The sequence below is a fragment of the Leopardus geoffroyi genome, chromosome B4 (genome assembly GCF_018350155.1).
Source record: "Leopardus geoffroyi isolate Oge1 chromosome B4, O.geoffroyi_Oge1_pat1.0, whole genome shotgun sequence".
Classification (NCBI taxonomy): Eukaryota; Metazoa; Chordata; class Mammalia; order Carnivora; family Felidae; genus Leopardus; species Leopardus geoffroyi.
In genome coordinates this window covers 94,788,964-94,804,066 of record NC_059341.1, presented here as the reverse complement: position 1 = coordinate 94,804,066, position 15,103 = coordinate 94,788,964, and the positions used below count along the sequence as shown (strand labels likewise).

Here is a 15,103-nt window from a genome sequence, read left to right as displayed (position 1 = left end):
ACTCTTTGTTTAGTTAGTAGTTGTATTTCCTGGTTGAGGTGATTTGTCATCCTCCAATACAGACTGAGCCCTATTGGGCGGTTTGACACACGAAGCTCTTCTTGGCTTCCTTCTAACTCTCTCATTTCCATGAAACTTGGTTCCAACTGAGTGTGGCTGGAATAGTAGCAGCAGTGGTTTCATATGGTAAGAAATATAAAAACCGTATACAGAACAAACCACTAGAGACCTATTTCCCAGAAAGCGGCTGTGGGACGAGAAGGTACTTGAAAGTTTCAAGGGTCTCCCCCTTGTGTAGGGCCTAGCTCTTTCTATGACAACAAAGCCTGAGAACAGCAATTTTGAGGTAAATTGTCCTATACTACTCCTTGTATTAGTTTTCTAGGGCTGCTGTAATGAAGTACCACAAACTGGGTGGCTTAAAACAACATAATTTATTCTCTCAGCGCCCTGGAAGCCGGATGCCCAAAATGAAGGTGTCGTTAGAGCCATGCTCTCTTTGAAGGATCTAAGGAAGAATTCTTCCTTGGCTTTCCAAACTTCTGGTGGCCCCCAGCGTTCCTTGGCCTGTGTCAGCATAACTCCAATTTCTTCCTACCTTCATCTTCTTACGGCCTTCTCTGTGTGCATTTCTTGTATCCCCTTCTATTCTTTTTTTTTTTAATGTTTATTTATTTTTAAGAGAGAAAGAGACACAGTGAGAGCAGAGGAGGGACAGAGAGAGAGGGAGACACAATCAGAAGCAGGCTTCAAGCTCCAAGCTGTCAGCACAGAACCCTATGTGGGGCTCGAACTCATGAACCGTGAGATCATGACCTGAGCCAAAGTCAGACGCTTAACCAACTGAGCCACCCAAGGCACCTCTATCCACTCTATCCCCTCTATCCCTTCTATTCTTATAAGAACATCAGTCACTGGATTCAAATCCATTTGAATCTCGTATAGCCTCATCTTATCCACATTCTGCAAAAATCCTATTTCCAAATAAGGTTACATTCTGAAGTTCTGAGTAGACATGAATTTTGGGTGGTGGTGGTGGGGACACTATTGAACTCACTATATTGCTTTAGTTAAGATTCTTTAGTTGAAAATTACAGAGAAACACATGAGCCACATTATGCAAGAAAAAAAGAAAAAAAAAGAGAAAGAAGGAAAGAAAGAAAGAAAGAAAGAGAAAGAAAGAAAGAAAGAAAGAAAGAAAGAAAGAAAGAAAGAAAGAAAGAAAGAAAGAAAAAGAAAGAAAAAGAAAGAAAGGAGGATTTTATTTATAGGACACAGGGGTATCTTACAGAATCCCAGGCCAATAAAGCAGTCAGGCCTCAAGAGGAAGAGTCCAGAACTGTGCAGTTATCCAAAGTATTAGTCCTCTCTCTTTCTTACTCTTATCTCAGTTTCCCCTTGCCTCTCAGCTTTGTTCTCTTTCTAGACTGGCTTTTCTGCACCTTCATGCCCTCAGCAGGCAGCAGACGACCAACTCATTACTTCAGAATTTACATTTCTGTTCAAATAATCAGTGCAAATTGGATACATTTGGTCCCAATTCTAAATTCTCAGGAGAGTCTGATTGGCCCATCTAGGATTAGTTGTACAATCCTGGTCCAATCAATTGTGGGTAGATGGGTGGAGTGATGTAGTAAATCCAACTGGGGAATGGGAAGGCAACTCTCAGAGAAAGATGAATCACTGTGAGCTGGGTGGGTAACCCAGAAAAGATCTACATGTGTCTTGTGTTTTATAGCACCAAACAGAGAACAAAATGTTTTTGTGTATAATCTCATTTGATTTGTGCAAATTCATCCAGAGTAGGCATAAGTGGCCTTTTTGCCTATTTTACAGATGTAGAAACAGACTCAGAGAGATGAGATAACTAACCCATAAAGATGGTCACTGTTTGCAACCAGACACAACATTATGTCTTCTGACTCCTGACCTGACCCTTTCATCTCAACCCGAAACACAGAAATGTAACAGCTTTGTAGTTTGTATTGCAACAGAATGTTACTTATGCATAGTTTTATTATCCAAGTTTACAAATGTACTTTCAAAAATAAAACTAGCGACCTGAAGATTATAGCCATTCTACCCCGTCCAACTCTTCCAGTGCTTCCCGCCTCTCATTTCCCTTCTTTCCCTTTCCACCACCCTCAACACTATTCTCCCAGAAAGTCTTCACCAGGATTTAATACACAAAAAGAAAAAGAGAAATCATTTTCCTTTTCACGTTTTAACCCAAACCCTCCTTCTTTGCATTTCATTATTTCCCTCTTACTAAATCTGATGTCCAGTCTATCCACAGTGTTTGGGGAAATGGGAGTTGTTTTGTGTTTCACGGTCCTCTTATTCATTTCTTACATTTTCTCCAATTCAGTCTCCTTCTCATTTTTTTCACTCACTGGATCCCCCAGTCCTGGGGCCTCATAGTAAATGATTTTGCCTTCTGTTTACTGAAACTCCATTAATTACCCGGGCCTTGTTCAATTCCCTTGAACTTTCTGTCTCTATTTTATATTCAGCTTCTTTCCATTATCTCGGGGAAAAATCAATCCTCTTTCTTTAGAGATAAAAGTTTTCTCTCCTAAAGCTGCCTAGAACCATTAACCTCATATAAATCCTTCTTTCTAACACTTCTCTTTAGCTTTCATTTTTAGCTTATCATTTTTTTCCCTAGGGAACAACAACAATCCAAACCTTTGATAGGCCTCGCTGCCCCTTTCTGTCTTTGCAGCCATACTTCTTGAATAAACGGTCTCCGGCCACTCCCTTCAGGTTGTGTTCCTTATTCCTTCCCTTTTTTCAGTCTGGGGTCCCTGTTCCTCTCCATCACCCTGTTGAAACTGCACTTTTAAAAAACGTCTTCCATTTCTCTCCTCACTTTGTTCATGCTTTCATTTAAATAGTCAAACACAGTTTTAAGAGTTGCTTTAACATTCTTGTCTGCTAATTCCATCCATCTTTATCATTTCATGGTCCTTTTGGGGTGATTATTCTTCTGGTTATAGGTTACATGTTCCTGCTTCTTGGCACACTTAGTAAATTTTTGTTGGATGCTGAACATTGTGAGTTTTACATTGTTGAGTATCTGGATTTTGTTGTCTTCCTTTAAAGACTGTTGTGTTTTGTTATGGTAGGAATAAAGGTACTTGATCCTTTGGGGGCTTGTTTTTAAGCCTATTTAGGGTGGACATAAAGGAAACTTTATTTATTTTTTTAATGTTTATTTATTTTTGAGAGAGAGAGAGAGTGCGAGAAGCTGACAAGAAGAGAGAGGAGGCACAGAATCCGAGGCAGTCTCCAGGCTCCAGCTGTCAGCATACAGTCCAACACAGGGCTTGAACCCACGAACTGTGAGATCATAACCTGAGCAAAGTGGGATGCTTAACTGACTGAACCACCCAGGCACCCCTGTAGCCTTTATTCTAGGAATAGTTTAGTAACATTACTAAAGCATGGCCTTTCTAGGGTTACTGTAGAACACTCCTAGTGAGTGATCAGTGAGGCCACTCTTCTCTGCCTAGTCAGAACTTGAGCAGTCCCACTCCTGTGTATGCTCAGGAACAGTTCAGCCCACAGCTCTCCAACCTCTCTTTACCCAAACTGTTGAGTTTCACTGTATTCAGCAGACTCAAAATAAGCCCATACAGACTTCCAGAGCTCTTTTTCTAGGTAGCTTCCTCCTCTCTGCCACCCTGCCCTACAAACTTCCAGCAGCCTCACCTCTCCTGAACTCTGATCTTTGTCTCCTCAACTCAAATAAAATTATTGTGTTTTACATGGAACCCACTTTCCTAATCCATGGCCAGGTAGGTGCCCCAAGGCAGAAAGTCATGGGCATCTGAGGGCTACCTTCTCCAAGGGATCACATTCCCACACTACCTGTTGTCCAAAGTCTGAAAACAGTTGTTTCCTATATTTTGTCTAGTGTCCTAGTTGTTTAAGGTTAATCCCATTTCCAATTATTCAATCATGGCCAGAAGTCGGAGTGTCTGACACTGCTCTTTTGAAGAACACCAGCGATTGCTTCTAAGTAATTCCAAAGGCACTTCCTTATTCTTTTTGTTCTAGTGGCAACATTTGGGTCACTGCCTTCTTAAAATTCTACTCCCTTAGATCATCCTACCTCCCTTAACATTCCTTCCCTATTTGCTATTATCTTCTCTTCTTCAGAGGGCCTGGTGATTAGGTAAGCACAATTATAAAGCAGGTCACAGTTGATGCTAGCAATTTCCAGTTTGATCAGGGAACATAGTTGCAAGTATCTAGGCACTGGTCTCTAGACTAAATCACCACAGTTAGCATATAACAAACATTTGCTGATTGATGTGGGGACCTCTTTACCCTCATTCATTAGTGGGACAGTTAAGAATAAAGCAGGAAAGAATATCCAATGGAATAAAGACAGTCTCTTCAGCAAGTGGTGCTGGGAAAACTGGACAGCAACATGCAGAAAAGTGAACCTGGACCACCTTCTTACACCATACACAAAAGTAAACTCAAAATGGATGAAAGACCTAAGCGTAAGACAGGAAGCCATCAAAATCCTAGAGGAGAAAACAGGCAAAAAGCTCTTTGACCTCGGCCACAGCAACTTCTTACTCAACACGTCCCTGGAGGCAAGGGAAACCAAAGCAAAAATGAACTACTGGGACCTCATCAAGATAAAAAGCTTCTGCACAGGGAAGGAAACAATCAGAAAAACTAAAAGGTGACCAAGGGAATGGGAGAAGATATGCGCAAACGGCATATCAGATAAAGGGTGAGTATCCAAAATCTACCAAGAACTTATCAAACTCAACCCCCAAAAAACAAATAATCCAGTGAAGAAATGGGCAAAAGATATGAATAGACACTTCTCCAAAGAAGACTGACACATGAAAAAAATGCTCAACATCACTCATCATCAGGGAAATACAAATCAAAACCACAATGAGATACCTACCACCTCACACCTGTCAGAATGGCTAACATTAACAACTCGGGCAACAACAGATGTTGGTGAAGATGCTCAGAAAGCAGGTCTCTTTTTGCACTGCTGGTGGAAATGTAAACTGGTGCAGCCACTCTGGAAAACAGTATGGAGGTTCCTCAAAAAATTAAAAATAGAACTATCCTACAACCCAGCAATTGCACTACTAGGTATTTATCCAAGGGATACAGGTAGGCTGTTTCAAAGGGACACATGCACCCCAATGCTTATAGGAGCACTATCAACAATAGCCAAAGAATGGAAAGAGCCCAAATGTCCATCGATGGATGAATGGATAAAGAAGATGTGGTATGTATATATATATATATATATATATATATATATATATATATATATATATACACATACACACACACACACACACACACACACAATGGAGTATTACTCGGCAATCAAAAAGAATGAAATCTTGCCATTTGCAACTACATGGATGGAACTAGAGGGCATTATGCTAAGTGAAATTAGTCAGTTAGAGAAAGACAAATATCATATAACTTCACTCATATGAAGACTTTAAGATACAAAACAGATGAACATAAGGGAAGGGAAGCAAAAAGAATATAAAACCAGGGAGGGGGACAAAACATAAGAGACGCTTAAATATAGAGAACAAAAAGAGGGTTGTTGGAGGGATTGTGGGAGGGGGGGATGGGCTAAATGGGTAAGGGGCTTAAGGAATCTACTCCTGAAATCATTGTTGCACTATATGCTAACTAACTTGGATGTAAATTATAAAAAATAAAGTATAGGGGAAAAAAAGTGACTGTGTTAAATATGTACATATTTCGGTATTAATGCTACTACTTTCCAATCGCAATTGGGAAACATATGCTTGAATAATTTGAGATTCAAATTATCAAGAGGGTAATCTTTGCTAGATTTATTGTTTGTTTTGTTTTGTTTTTGATATGTCCCTTTCAACTTGTACAATTCCTCTTTGGGTTCTTCCCCAACCAGACCCAAAACTTTTTCTTTTTTCCTTTGTATATGTGTTTTTGTCTTGGGTAGCTTAGCAGTATGCTAAAATTTTCAGATTTTGTTTCTTATTTCAGATAAAATTATGTAGGTTAATATCTTTATTGTAAATTGTGTTTTTCATTAACCTTGGCTAATGATTCCAGACCCCTACAGTTAGAGTCATGCATAAATTCAACATGATTATGTTGCCACAGAGACTGAAGCCTCATTTTTCTCCTGAGGACATTTCCATTAATTATATATGACTCCTACATGTATTCGGTATAAAACAAATTAAACTGCATCAAAAAGATGTCTGTGATAAACAGAATAATGATTAAAAAATAATATAGTATTCCACATCTGTCAAAAGAAATTAACTCAGATACTCTGATCACTTGCTGTAGCTTTTACTAATATTAGATGACATTACGATAACCAAACATTAAGCAAAAGTTAATTATGTATCTTTCAATTATTCTTCCAACTGTCTTTCAAGAAACTTGTCAACACAAGCTTGATGCCTTGGGAAATAATGCGACTTTAAAGGAGTCATTATCAAGCTCAGTCTGACAAGTCTGTGTTGAAAATCAAGGACAATTAAATATTTGCTTATCACGGGCATTTAATTTGCTGCCCTTTAGACCTCATTTCACCTTGTTTACGAATGTTTCAAAAATAGACTGATTTTTAAGAACTACTCCTCATGGGGGCGCCTGGGTGGCGCAGTCGGTTAGGCGTCCGACTTCAGCCAGGTCATGATCTCGCGGTCTGTGAGTTCGAGCCCCGCATCAGGCTCTGGGCTGATGGCTCAGAGCCTGGAGCCTGTTTCCGATTCTGTGTCTCCCTCTCTCTCTGCCCCTCCCCCGTTCATGCTCTGTCTCTCTCTGTCCCAAAAATGAATAAACGTTGAAAAAAAAAATTAAAAAAAAAAAAAAAAGAACTACTCCTCATGGATAATGGTTTACTTAAAAAGAGTTTTTACAAATACTGTGCTGTTTGGCATCCCTGGCTACCTATGTTTGAAAGAATTTAAACTGAGGTGGCATCCGTGAATGCACAATAGATTTCAAAAACGCAACAAGAAAACCAATACTGAATAATAGAATCTTTGTCTTAGCCTAAAAAACAATGGTTGAGGCGAGGTATATGCTAATATAACTGGAAAGAAGATACAATCCCAGAGCATCAAGGGTGAGTAAAAAGGATGTCAATCAGGGATGGAGAAATAGTAAATACAAAGTGGCTCATTAGGGCATTGGCTATGGTTTCATGAGAAAACCTGGCGAGTTACTTGGTCAGGCCATATGGAATCATGGTGCCCAGAGTGGTCCATCAAGGAGGAAGGGAGCTAGTTAATGTGCAAGCTCCTCTTCACCTCCTGTCTTTCTTTGGTCAATGTAGACCTCCCAGGGTGATAAGTCCCTTGCACTCCTGGGCTGTGTAACACAAGACCCCTCCAGGCAGCCACCGGGTAAGCCACAGCCTGAGTGAGGCACGGCGCTGCCTCTGAGTCTGGAAGCGGTGGGAGGAGCCAGAGGCTCCATGAGTCAGGTTGAGCTGGCTTGAGACTCCTGGTTCCACTGCAGCTCTTACTGTGTGGGTGTGATGGGGGCCATGCCTGAGATGTTCCTCACACCAGGGGAGGTAAACACCATCAGGACTCTCTATTAGTGAGCAGCTTGAAGGTCAGTGAGGCAAATCTGGAGAAACATACAAAATAGGTCCAATATTTTCTTTATTATTATTCAGGCCCTCTATCTCAAAATTCCACTTAAAACACTTTTTTTTTGAGCATCTGCTATTTGCCAGCCTTTGTGCCAGGGGCACACAGATAAAGAAAACAAGACCCTTGGCCTCATAATTAACTATGGTTTATTTTATTTTTAATTTTTTTAATGTTTGTTTATTTTTGAGAGAAAGAGACAGAGTGTGAGCGGGGGAGGGCAGAGAGAGTGAGAGAAAGAGAGAGAGAGAGAGAGAGAGAGAGAGAGAGGGAGACACAGAATCCAAAGCAGGCTCCAGGCTTTGAGCTGTTGGCACAGAGCCCAATGTAGGGTTCAAACCGGGGGACTGTGAGATTATGATCTGAGCCAAAGTCAGATGCTTAACTGACTGAGCCACCTAGGCACCCCTAATTGTAGTTTGAATACCAAGACATTGGGACTTCATTTATTTAAGTTTGTTTATTTATTTGTTAAGTAATCTCTGCACCCAATGTGGGGCTCAAACTCACCACCCCGAGATCAAGAGTTGCACGCTCTTTTGACTGAGCCAGCCATGTACCCTAAGACACTGGGACTTTTTTTTTTTTAATTTTTTTTTTATTTTTTAAAATTCTTTTAATGTTTATTTATTTTTGAGAGAGAGAGAGAGACAGAGAGACAGAGCATGAGCAGGGGAGGAGCAGAGAGAGAGGGAGACACAGAATCCGAACAGACTTCAGGCTCTGAGCTGTCAGCACAGAGCCCGACACGGGGCTCGAACTCACAAACCGTGAGATCATGACCTGAGCTGAAGCTGGATGCTCAACTGACTGAGCCACCCAGGCGCCCCAAGACACTGGGACTTTAAATGAAAGAAATGAATTCTGTTTAGGAGGGAACAAGTAAAGCTACAATGATGAAAACATGGATGAATGAGGCAGCCTTGTCTAAGTCGGTTGTGACATGTGGAAAGGAAGGGTAAAGACTGGTAAGAGATATACAATACTAACCAACAGTATGCAACATACCTCTTGAACCCAGAAGTAGAACTATACATGAGTGAAGACCTCTAGCAGTTTAGGATCTCTTGCTTCTTAAACTTTCTACTGTGATGGCCACATATAAGGCAATGTGGCAATTAACAAAAAACCCAACTAATCATGATTTAAACCATGAGTGTACCAATTACTGGCTTGTTAAGTTCAAGGCAGGTATCCCAGAGTGGTTTTGGAAACAAAATGGTGTCACCATAGTTGGTTTGCAACCCCGGGAGTTCCCTAGCTGAAATCTGAAACTGGCCCCTGTACACGGGGGCAAGGAGAGACCAAAGAAAGAGGAGGGCCAGTCCAGATTGGTAGGTGGCAATTTTATTTTATTTTATTTTATTTTATTTTATTTTATTTTACTTTATTTTATTTTATTACAGAGAGAGAGAGAGAGGGGAGGGGGGAAAGTGCGAGCAGGGGAGAGGGGCAGAGGGAGAGAGAGAGAATCCCAAGTAGGCTCCATGCTCAGCATGAAGCCCAACTCAGGGCTCAATCTCACGATGCTGGGATCACGACCTGAGCTGAAATGAATACTCGGACACTCAACCAACTGAGCCACCCAGGCGCTCCGGTAGGTGGAAACTTTAGTAAGTGAGGGGGCTTACATATGAGGTTTGTCTTGGACAGTCACAAGATGAATGTATCTCCATGTCCACGCACCAGAATCTTAAAGGTTTGTATACAGAGGCCTATAGAGGTTCAGGCACATACATAGTTCAGATGGTCTCAACAACACATTACTTTCTCAAGGTTCTGTCCTTGAAACGGCTCCAGCTATGGGAACAGTGGACAGAAATCTACACTCCAAGGACAGGGAAGAAGATGGGGAACCTCTGATTGCCCAAGTCCGGTTTGTGGGTCAACCAGTGGTCGCATCCTCTTAATGGCCTCCTCTAACACCAAGAACCCAAGGTCTGTCTTCTGCTCTGCCATCTTCAATTTGTTGCTTTCATCCTTACCTCATACCATTACCTCATAATCTCAAAATAATTGCTGCAGCTCCAAACGTTACATCTTCATAGAACAACATCCAGAAAGAGAGGAACAAAGGGGAAAACTGAAGCTTTCTTCTCAAGCATTTCTTACTTATCAAAGAACTCTTTCCCAGAGGCTCCTTGTAGACATCCTTTTATGCCCTATTAACCTAAAGTGGGTTGCTTGTTCCAGCCCTAGATCAGAGGAGAAAGAGATTAAGCCTGCCATCATTAACTTAAATCCATGGAGATATATCCTCTGTGGCTGAGTACATAACTGCAGATCAAAACTGACCTCCTTCCTGATCTTCATTCTAGTCAGTGTGTTCTTTCTAACAGGCTGATAATGTCACTGTCGTAGAAATCTTTCTGTGGGTTTTCCTTGTCTATAGGGCAGGTCCAAGTTCCATGACCATTCATGTTTCTTCTCAATAACTCTTCAGTTTCATCCTCTCCCACTCTGCCACCAGCAGTCTGTTTCAGACACATGGAAGTAGCTGACATTCCCAGAATGCGCCATGCCTGCTATTACCGCTAGTGTTTTGTATATATTGTCTCTTCTGACTTTCACCATTGCCTTCATAGCAACTACAATTTCTTTTTCTTTTCTTTTTTATTATTTTAATTCCAATGTAGTTAACATACAGTGTTACACTAGTTTCAGGTGTGCAACATAGTGATTCAACGCTTCCATACATCACCCAGTGCTCATCACAATTGCACTCCTTACCCCCCATCACCTATTTCACTCAACCTCCCCACTCCTCCCCTCTCGTGACTATCAGTTTATTCTCTATTATAACTTATTTTTCAAACATAGACTTAAATCCCCTCTCCTCAGAAAGCCTTCCAGGATGTGTCTCCTCTTTTCCCAAAAGCACCCTGTTTGTACCCCTCTGTGACATTGATAGCCTGTGGCAATTATTTATTTCTTCATCTAATTCCTCAACTTGACTGGAAATCCCCAGGGCTTAGCCTAGTGCCCAGAATGCAGAGCCATTTAAAAAGTGCTGGTTAAATGGAAAATCCCTCTAGATGTATGCTATCAACCTCCACCGGGTCTTTATTTGTTTGACTTGTCACCATTGAACCCTAACCCTGTGACTACTGCAAACACTTCCCACCCTCCGATGGCCCAAGGGCAGTCCTTGCCTCCCTTTTCCTCCACCGGTAATCTCAAGGTCTACTTCTTAGAGTTCACTGATGACATTAAATTCAAGGTCCTTAATCTTCCCTTATTTACCTTAAATCTCATTCTCAATATTTAACACTTCTCTCTTACTCTCTTCATCCCTCTCATCTGAAAAGAAAACGTATTTCTTCTTATTGATCTCATGACTTCCACCTCCGCCTTGGACCTCTCTTTCCAGAAAATTCCATCTTCTCTTTGATACCTGCTAGCACTCCAGTCTCTAAAACACCCAGCAGACTGGTTATATCTCAGAAGATTCCTGTCCTCTCATCAATGCCTTCAAACCTAGCAAAGGCTGCTAGTACAGGAGGCTCAAATACGAGCTCAAATACACCCATACAGTGTATAGAAGTGTTTCATTAGACTCACAATATTTTTTAAATTGGAAAATTTCACTTAAAAATAAGTATTTCAGTCTTCTCAAGGAGCCTGTGTGGCTCAGTCAGTTGAGTGTCTGACTTCACTTCAGGTCATGATCTCATGATTCATGAGTTCAGGCCCCACATCGGGCTCTCGGCTGGCAGCACGGAGCCCACATCGGATCCTCTGTCCCCCTCTCTCTCAGTCCCTCTCCTGCTCACTCTCTTTCTCTCAAAAATAAACATTAAAAAAAAATTCAGTCTTCTCTGTGAAGGTCAGATAGCTGGCTGTCTTGGGTCATGCTTTCCATGAGGCAACAATGGCCTGGGCATGGGTGTGTGGTGGGGCCTATGATCACCATATCATCATGGTCTCTTTGCTCACTTCTGTTACCTCTCTAGTCCTTATAAGCATTTGAGTTTGCAATCCCCTGCTAGACTTTTGGTTTTGTTCCTCTTTCAATTGGAGGTGCCTTCTTGAAAGTTGCCAGTGATTTTCCAGTTATGAGATACACGGGTGTTTCCTCCATTCTCATTATCCTTGAACTTTCTGCATCGATCACCTTTCTAGAAACCACACCCAGTCTGGCTTCCTTAGCCCCTCATTTTCCTATTCTCTTAGATGCCTAATGCTGAAGGATTTTGCTGGCTGTTTTCCTTCTGCCCCCTAAATGAAAGCTTTTCCTAAGATGTCTTCCTGGAATTTTCTATCTAAGACACCACTCACCTCCATGGACTCAGTGAATCATGTGGCTTTTGCCACCCATCCCTTTATGTGAAGAGCTTCCAAATTTCTTTGCCTCTAGTGTCTCTTCCTCATGTTCTTTTCACATATTCCCAAAGGTCTGCTGGAAATATCCTTCTGAATGTGCTTCCAGCACCTTAGACTTAATACAACTGAAATGTAATTCATCATCTTGCCTCTCGCCCCCTCCCCCTTGACCAAAACAGGTCCCTCCTGACTAGTTAACTATTGATGGAGTTCTCACAGTGACCCAGGCTGCAAATCACTTTAGTCCTTTCCTTTGACCTCCACCCAAGGTATTTTTCCAGGCCCTAAAAACTCCTTTGCCCTGATGGGGTTCTCATTTGAATAGGCGAGGACAACGCATAAACATGTGACTATCAAGTATGATGAGCAGTAGAGGAATGCGCAAAGTAAGGGAGGATTTAATTCATGGAGGGGAGACTGAGAATAGAAAAGTGGGCCTCAGAGGATGTGACATTTGAATAGGGCACTAAAGGAAGAAGGGTCGGAGAGGAGGGCAGGAGAAATGATTGATGTGGAACTTAAGTCAACTATACTTACAACTTACTGGCGATTCTGATGGTGGTCAAGCAGCCAGGTAGAAGGATTCGCCCACATGTATTTAGATTTGTGTAGGTTTTAGTTTGGTATGAAACAAATAAACGAGAGTTAATTACCACACGAGGATGTATTCTGCCAAGGGAAATAAGTGGGGGGAAACCAACTGAAGTCACTTCAATTCTTGCTTGTTGACTCTCTCCAAAACATACATCACTTTGTTGACAGGTGAATGTTTTAGACTAGCAGTTATTTACTATTGACAGTTAACAAAGAGAGAGAGAGAGAGAGTTGGCAATTAAGACTTGGTGAAGATCAGAAAACTAGTAAAAAGTGCTCTACCCAAGTTGCAAGTGCAATGTCTGCGGTCCAAATCAGACTTAGATTTTGGAACCCTTCCGTCCTCTGACCATGACTTGAACAGCATTACCACCTGCCAAGGCTGAAGTCACTGCTAAAAAGGCTTCCCTAATGCAAGACCTCACCAGAATCTTTGTCCTTTGACCTTTGACCTTCAGTTTCTTCACTAGAACACACAGCTTTATTTGACTGAGATAAACAAAAAAGCCAGCAACTTTAAATATAACTGATTTTATTTGATCACCTTAACTGAAGTCTCTACATGAGAAAAGTTTCCCCATCAGCAGTTTTGTAAAGAGACATCTGGCTTCAAAAGCTTTTATTGCCTTTTTTTTTCTATTGTAAAAATATTAACTCAAGCATTTCTGGGGAGGCATGTAACAAAAATGCCCACATCAGGCTAAGTCCTGCTGGTTTCCACTGAGACTGTTTCCACAATACGTGGCTGCTGTTGTTTTTACAGAAACACCAATAAATAGGCAGTCCTAGAAACACAGCACATGGGTAGTGATCAATAAAATTAAATACTTCTTCATTTTATTTTTTATTTTTTTTAATGTTTATTTTTATTTTTGAGACAGAGAGAGACAGAGCATGAACGGGGGAGGGGCAGAGAGACAGGGAGACACAGAATCGGAAGCAGGCTCCAGGCTCCGAGCCATCAGCCCAGAGCCTGACGCGGGGCTCGAACCCACGGACCGTGAGATCGTGACCTGAGCTGAAGTCGGACGCTTAACCGACTGAGCCACCCAGGCGCCCCTAAATACTTCTTCATTTTAAAGCGAGTCCTAAAACATCATAGAATGACTAGTGGAGAACACCGATAAACAGACTTGGAAAGGATTTACAATCACGGGAGTCTGAGCCTCCTGCCCACTCAGCCTTTATGCATCGGTAAATAGTTGATCATCCTTTCTCATCTGCTCAGAAGCTTTGAAGGCATTCAGTTGAGATCTTGAAAACTGAAGCCCCGACCCAGTTGGGTACTGATCATCCATCTACCAAATGCATTCTTGAAATCAGAATTAAGCGTTGGAGGTCGGTCATCACACAGCGACCTGAGAGGAAAGTAGACTGTCACAGACGCCTTGTGATTTCAAACCCAGACCCTGGTGAAGCCAGCCTGGGTCACCCAGGGGTGGTGGGAGGATTGCACGGAGGTGGGCAGGGAATGTGATTCACTGAGTGTCTTGGGCTGCCCTTTGAACCAAATCAATGGAAGTCTTTCCTTACTTGTGATAAGTGCCTTCGTACACTGATAAGCACCATTTGGAAATCTTCACCATTCTGATAAACATCACTAGGCCAACAGGACTGTTACAGAATTCTGGGTCTTTCCTTGGGGCCAGACACTCACTTTGCAATATGCCTCCTGGGCAAACTCCAGTTCCCTAGCGAGAGGACTGTAAATATTATAAAACTCCGGAGAATTTCTTTTTCTCTTTATTGCTTGCTAGATAACAAATTAAACACATCAGAGGATTGAAAAGTCTCTAAGTTGTTTCTTGCTGTGTTGTTTTGCAGGCAAGAGAACAACTGATTAACCAGGCTGAATCCTTTGTACCTGTTTGCTCTTTGAAGCACAGAGTACAGGTGAGAGTGGGGGCGGCAGAAGCCGAGATGGGATGCAATGGTGCTTTCTACTCTTTTGCCACTTGAGGAGGTGGGACCGTGGGCCCGGGAGATGCCAGGCCTGGAGGATCCAGCTGCCTCTGGCTTCCAAGGCTGGTGTAATGGCTCTGTTCTCACAGAAGTGCTGACAGAACATGACAAATAGGAAACAGATGTGCACTGACCTCCCAAAAAAGTATTTCAAGGCTTCTTAATCTTCATAGGAATCCTTCAGAGTGAGAGATGCCACCTTCAGGCAGTGACGCACATGACAGTTAAAGAAGGGCTGCTGACCCCTCCTATGTTCTCTGTCTCCCACCCTTCCCCCCTCGGCCGAGGCCCTCAGCTGCCTTGCCCTCACAGACCCCAACCCCTCAGAGTCCACTTCACAAGTGGTCACCTCCCTGCCCACATGCTTTTCCCCACCTGTCTCCACACACAGACAGTCTAGGCGTTTATAGATGTACCACCTCTGACCAAGCATTAAGGGCATTTCTCTCCCATTTCTGGATCCGTAGTTACTTTGAAATGGTCCCTGTCACTGGGTCCATTACCAGCTCCAAATACTTCTGTGAGACTAAATACTGATTTGGAACCACTGAGTACAC

The 15,103-nt window shown here is 42.2% G+C and overlaps 1 protein-coding gene across 2 annotated transcripts in view; it reads right to left on the bottom strand.

Moving 5' to 3' along the window:
- Window positions 1-15,103, bottom strand: part of YEATS4 (YEATS domain containing 4) — a 64,918-nt gene that overhangs the window by 11,052 nt on the left and 38,763 nt on the right. The window contains exon 7 of one of the 2 annotated variants that reach the window (XM_045464828.1): window positions 13,605-13,942. The exons of the other annotated variant lie outside the window; for it this stretch is intronic. Coding sequence (XP_045320784.1) covers window positions 13,875-13,942 — 68 coding nt within the window. The 3' untranslated portion in view covers window positions 13,605-13,874. Of the gene's footprint in view, window positions 1-13,604; window positions 13,943-15,103 lie in introns of those variants that run through there. 2 annotated transcript variants of the gene reach the window in all.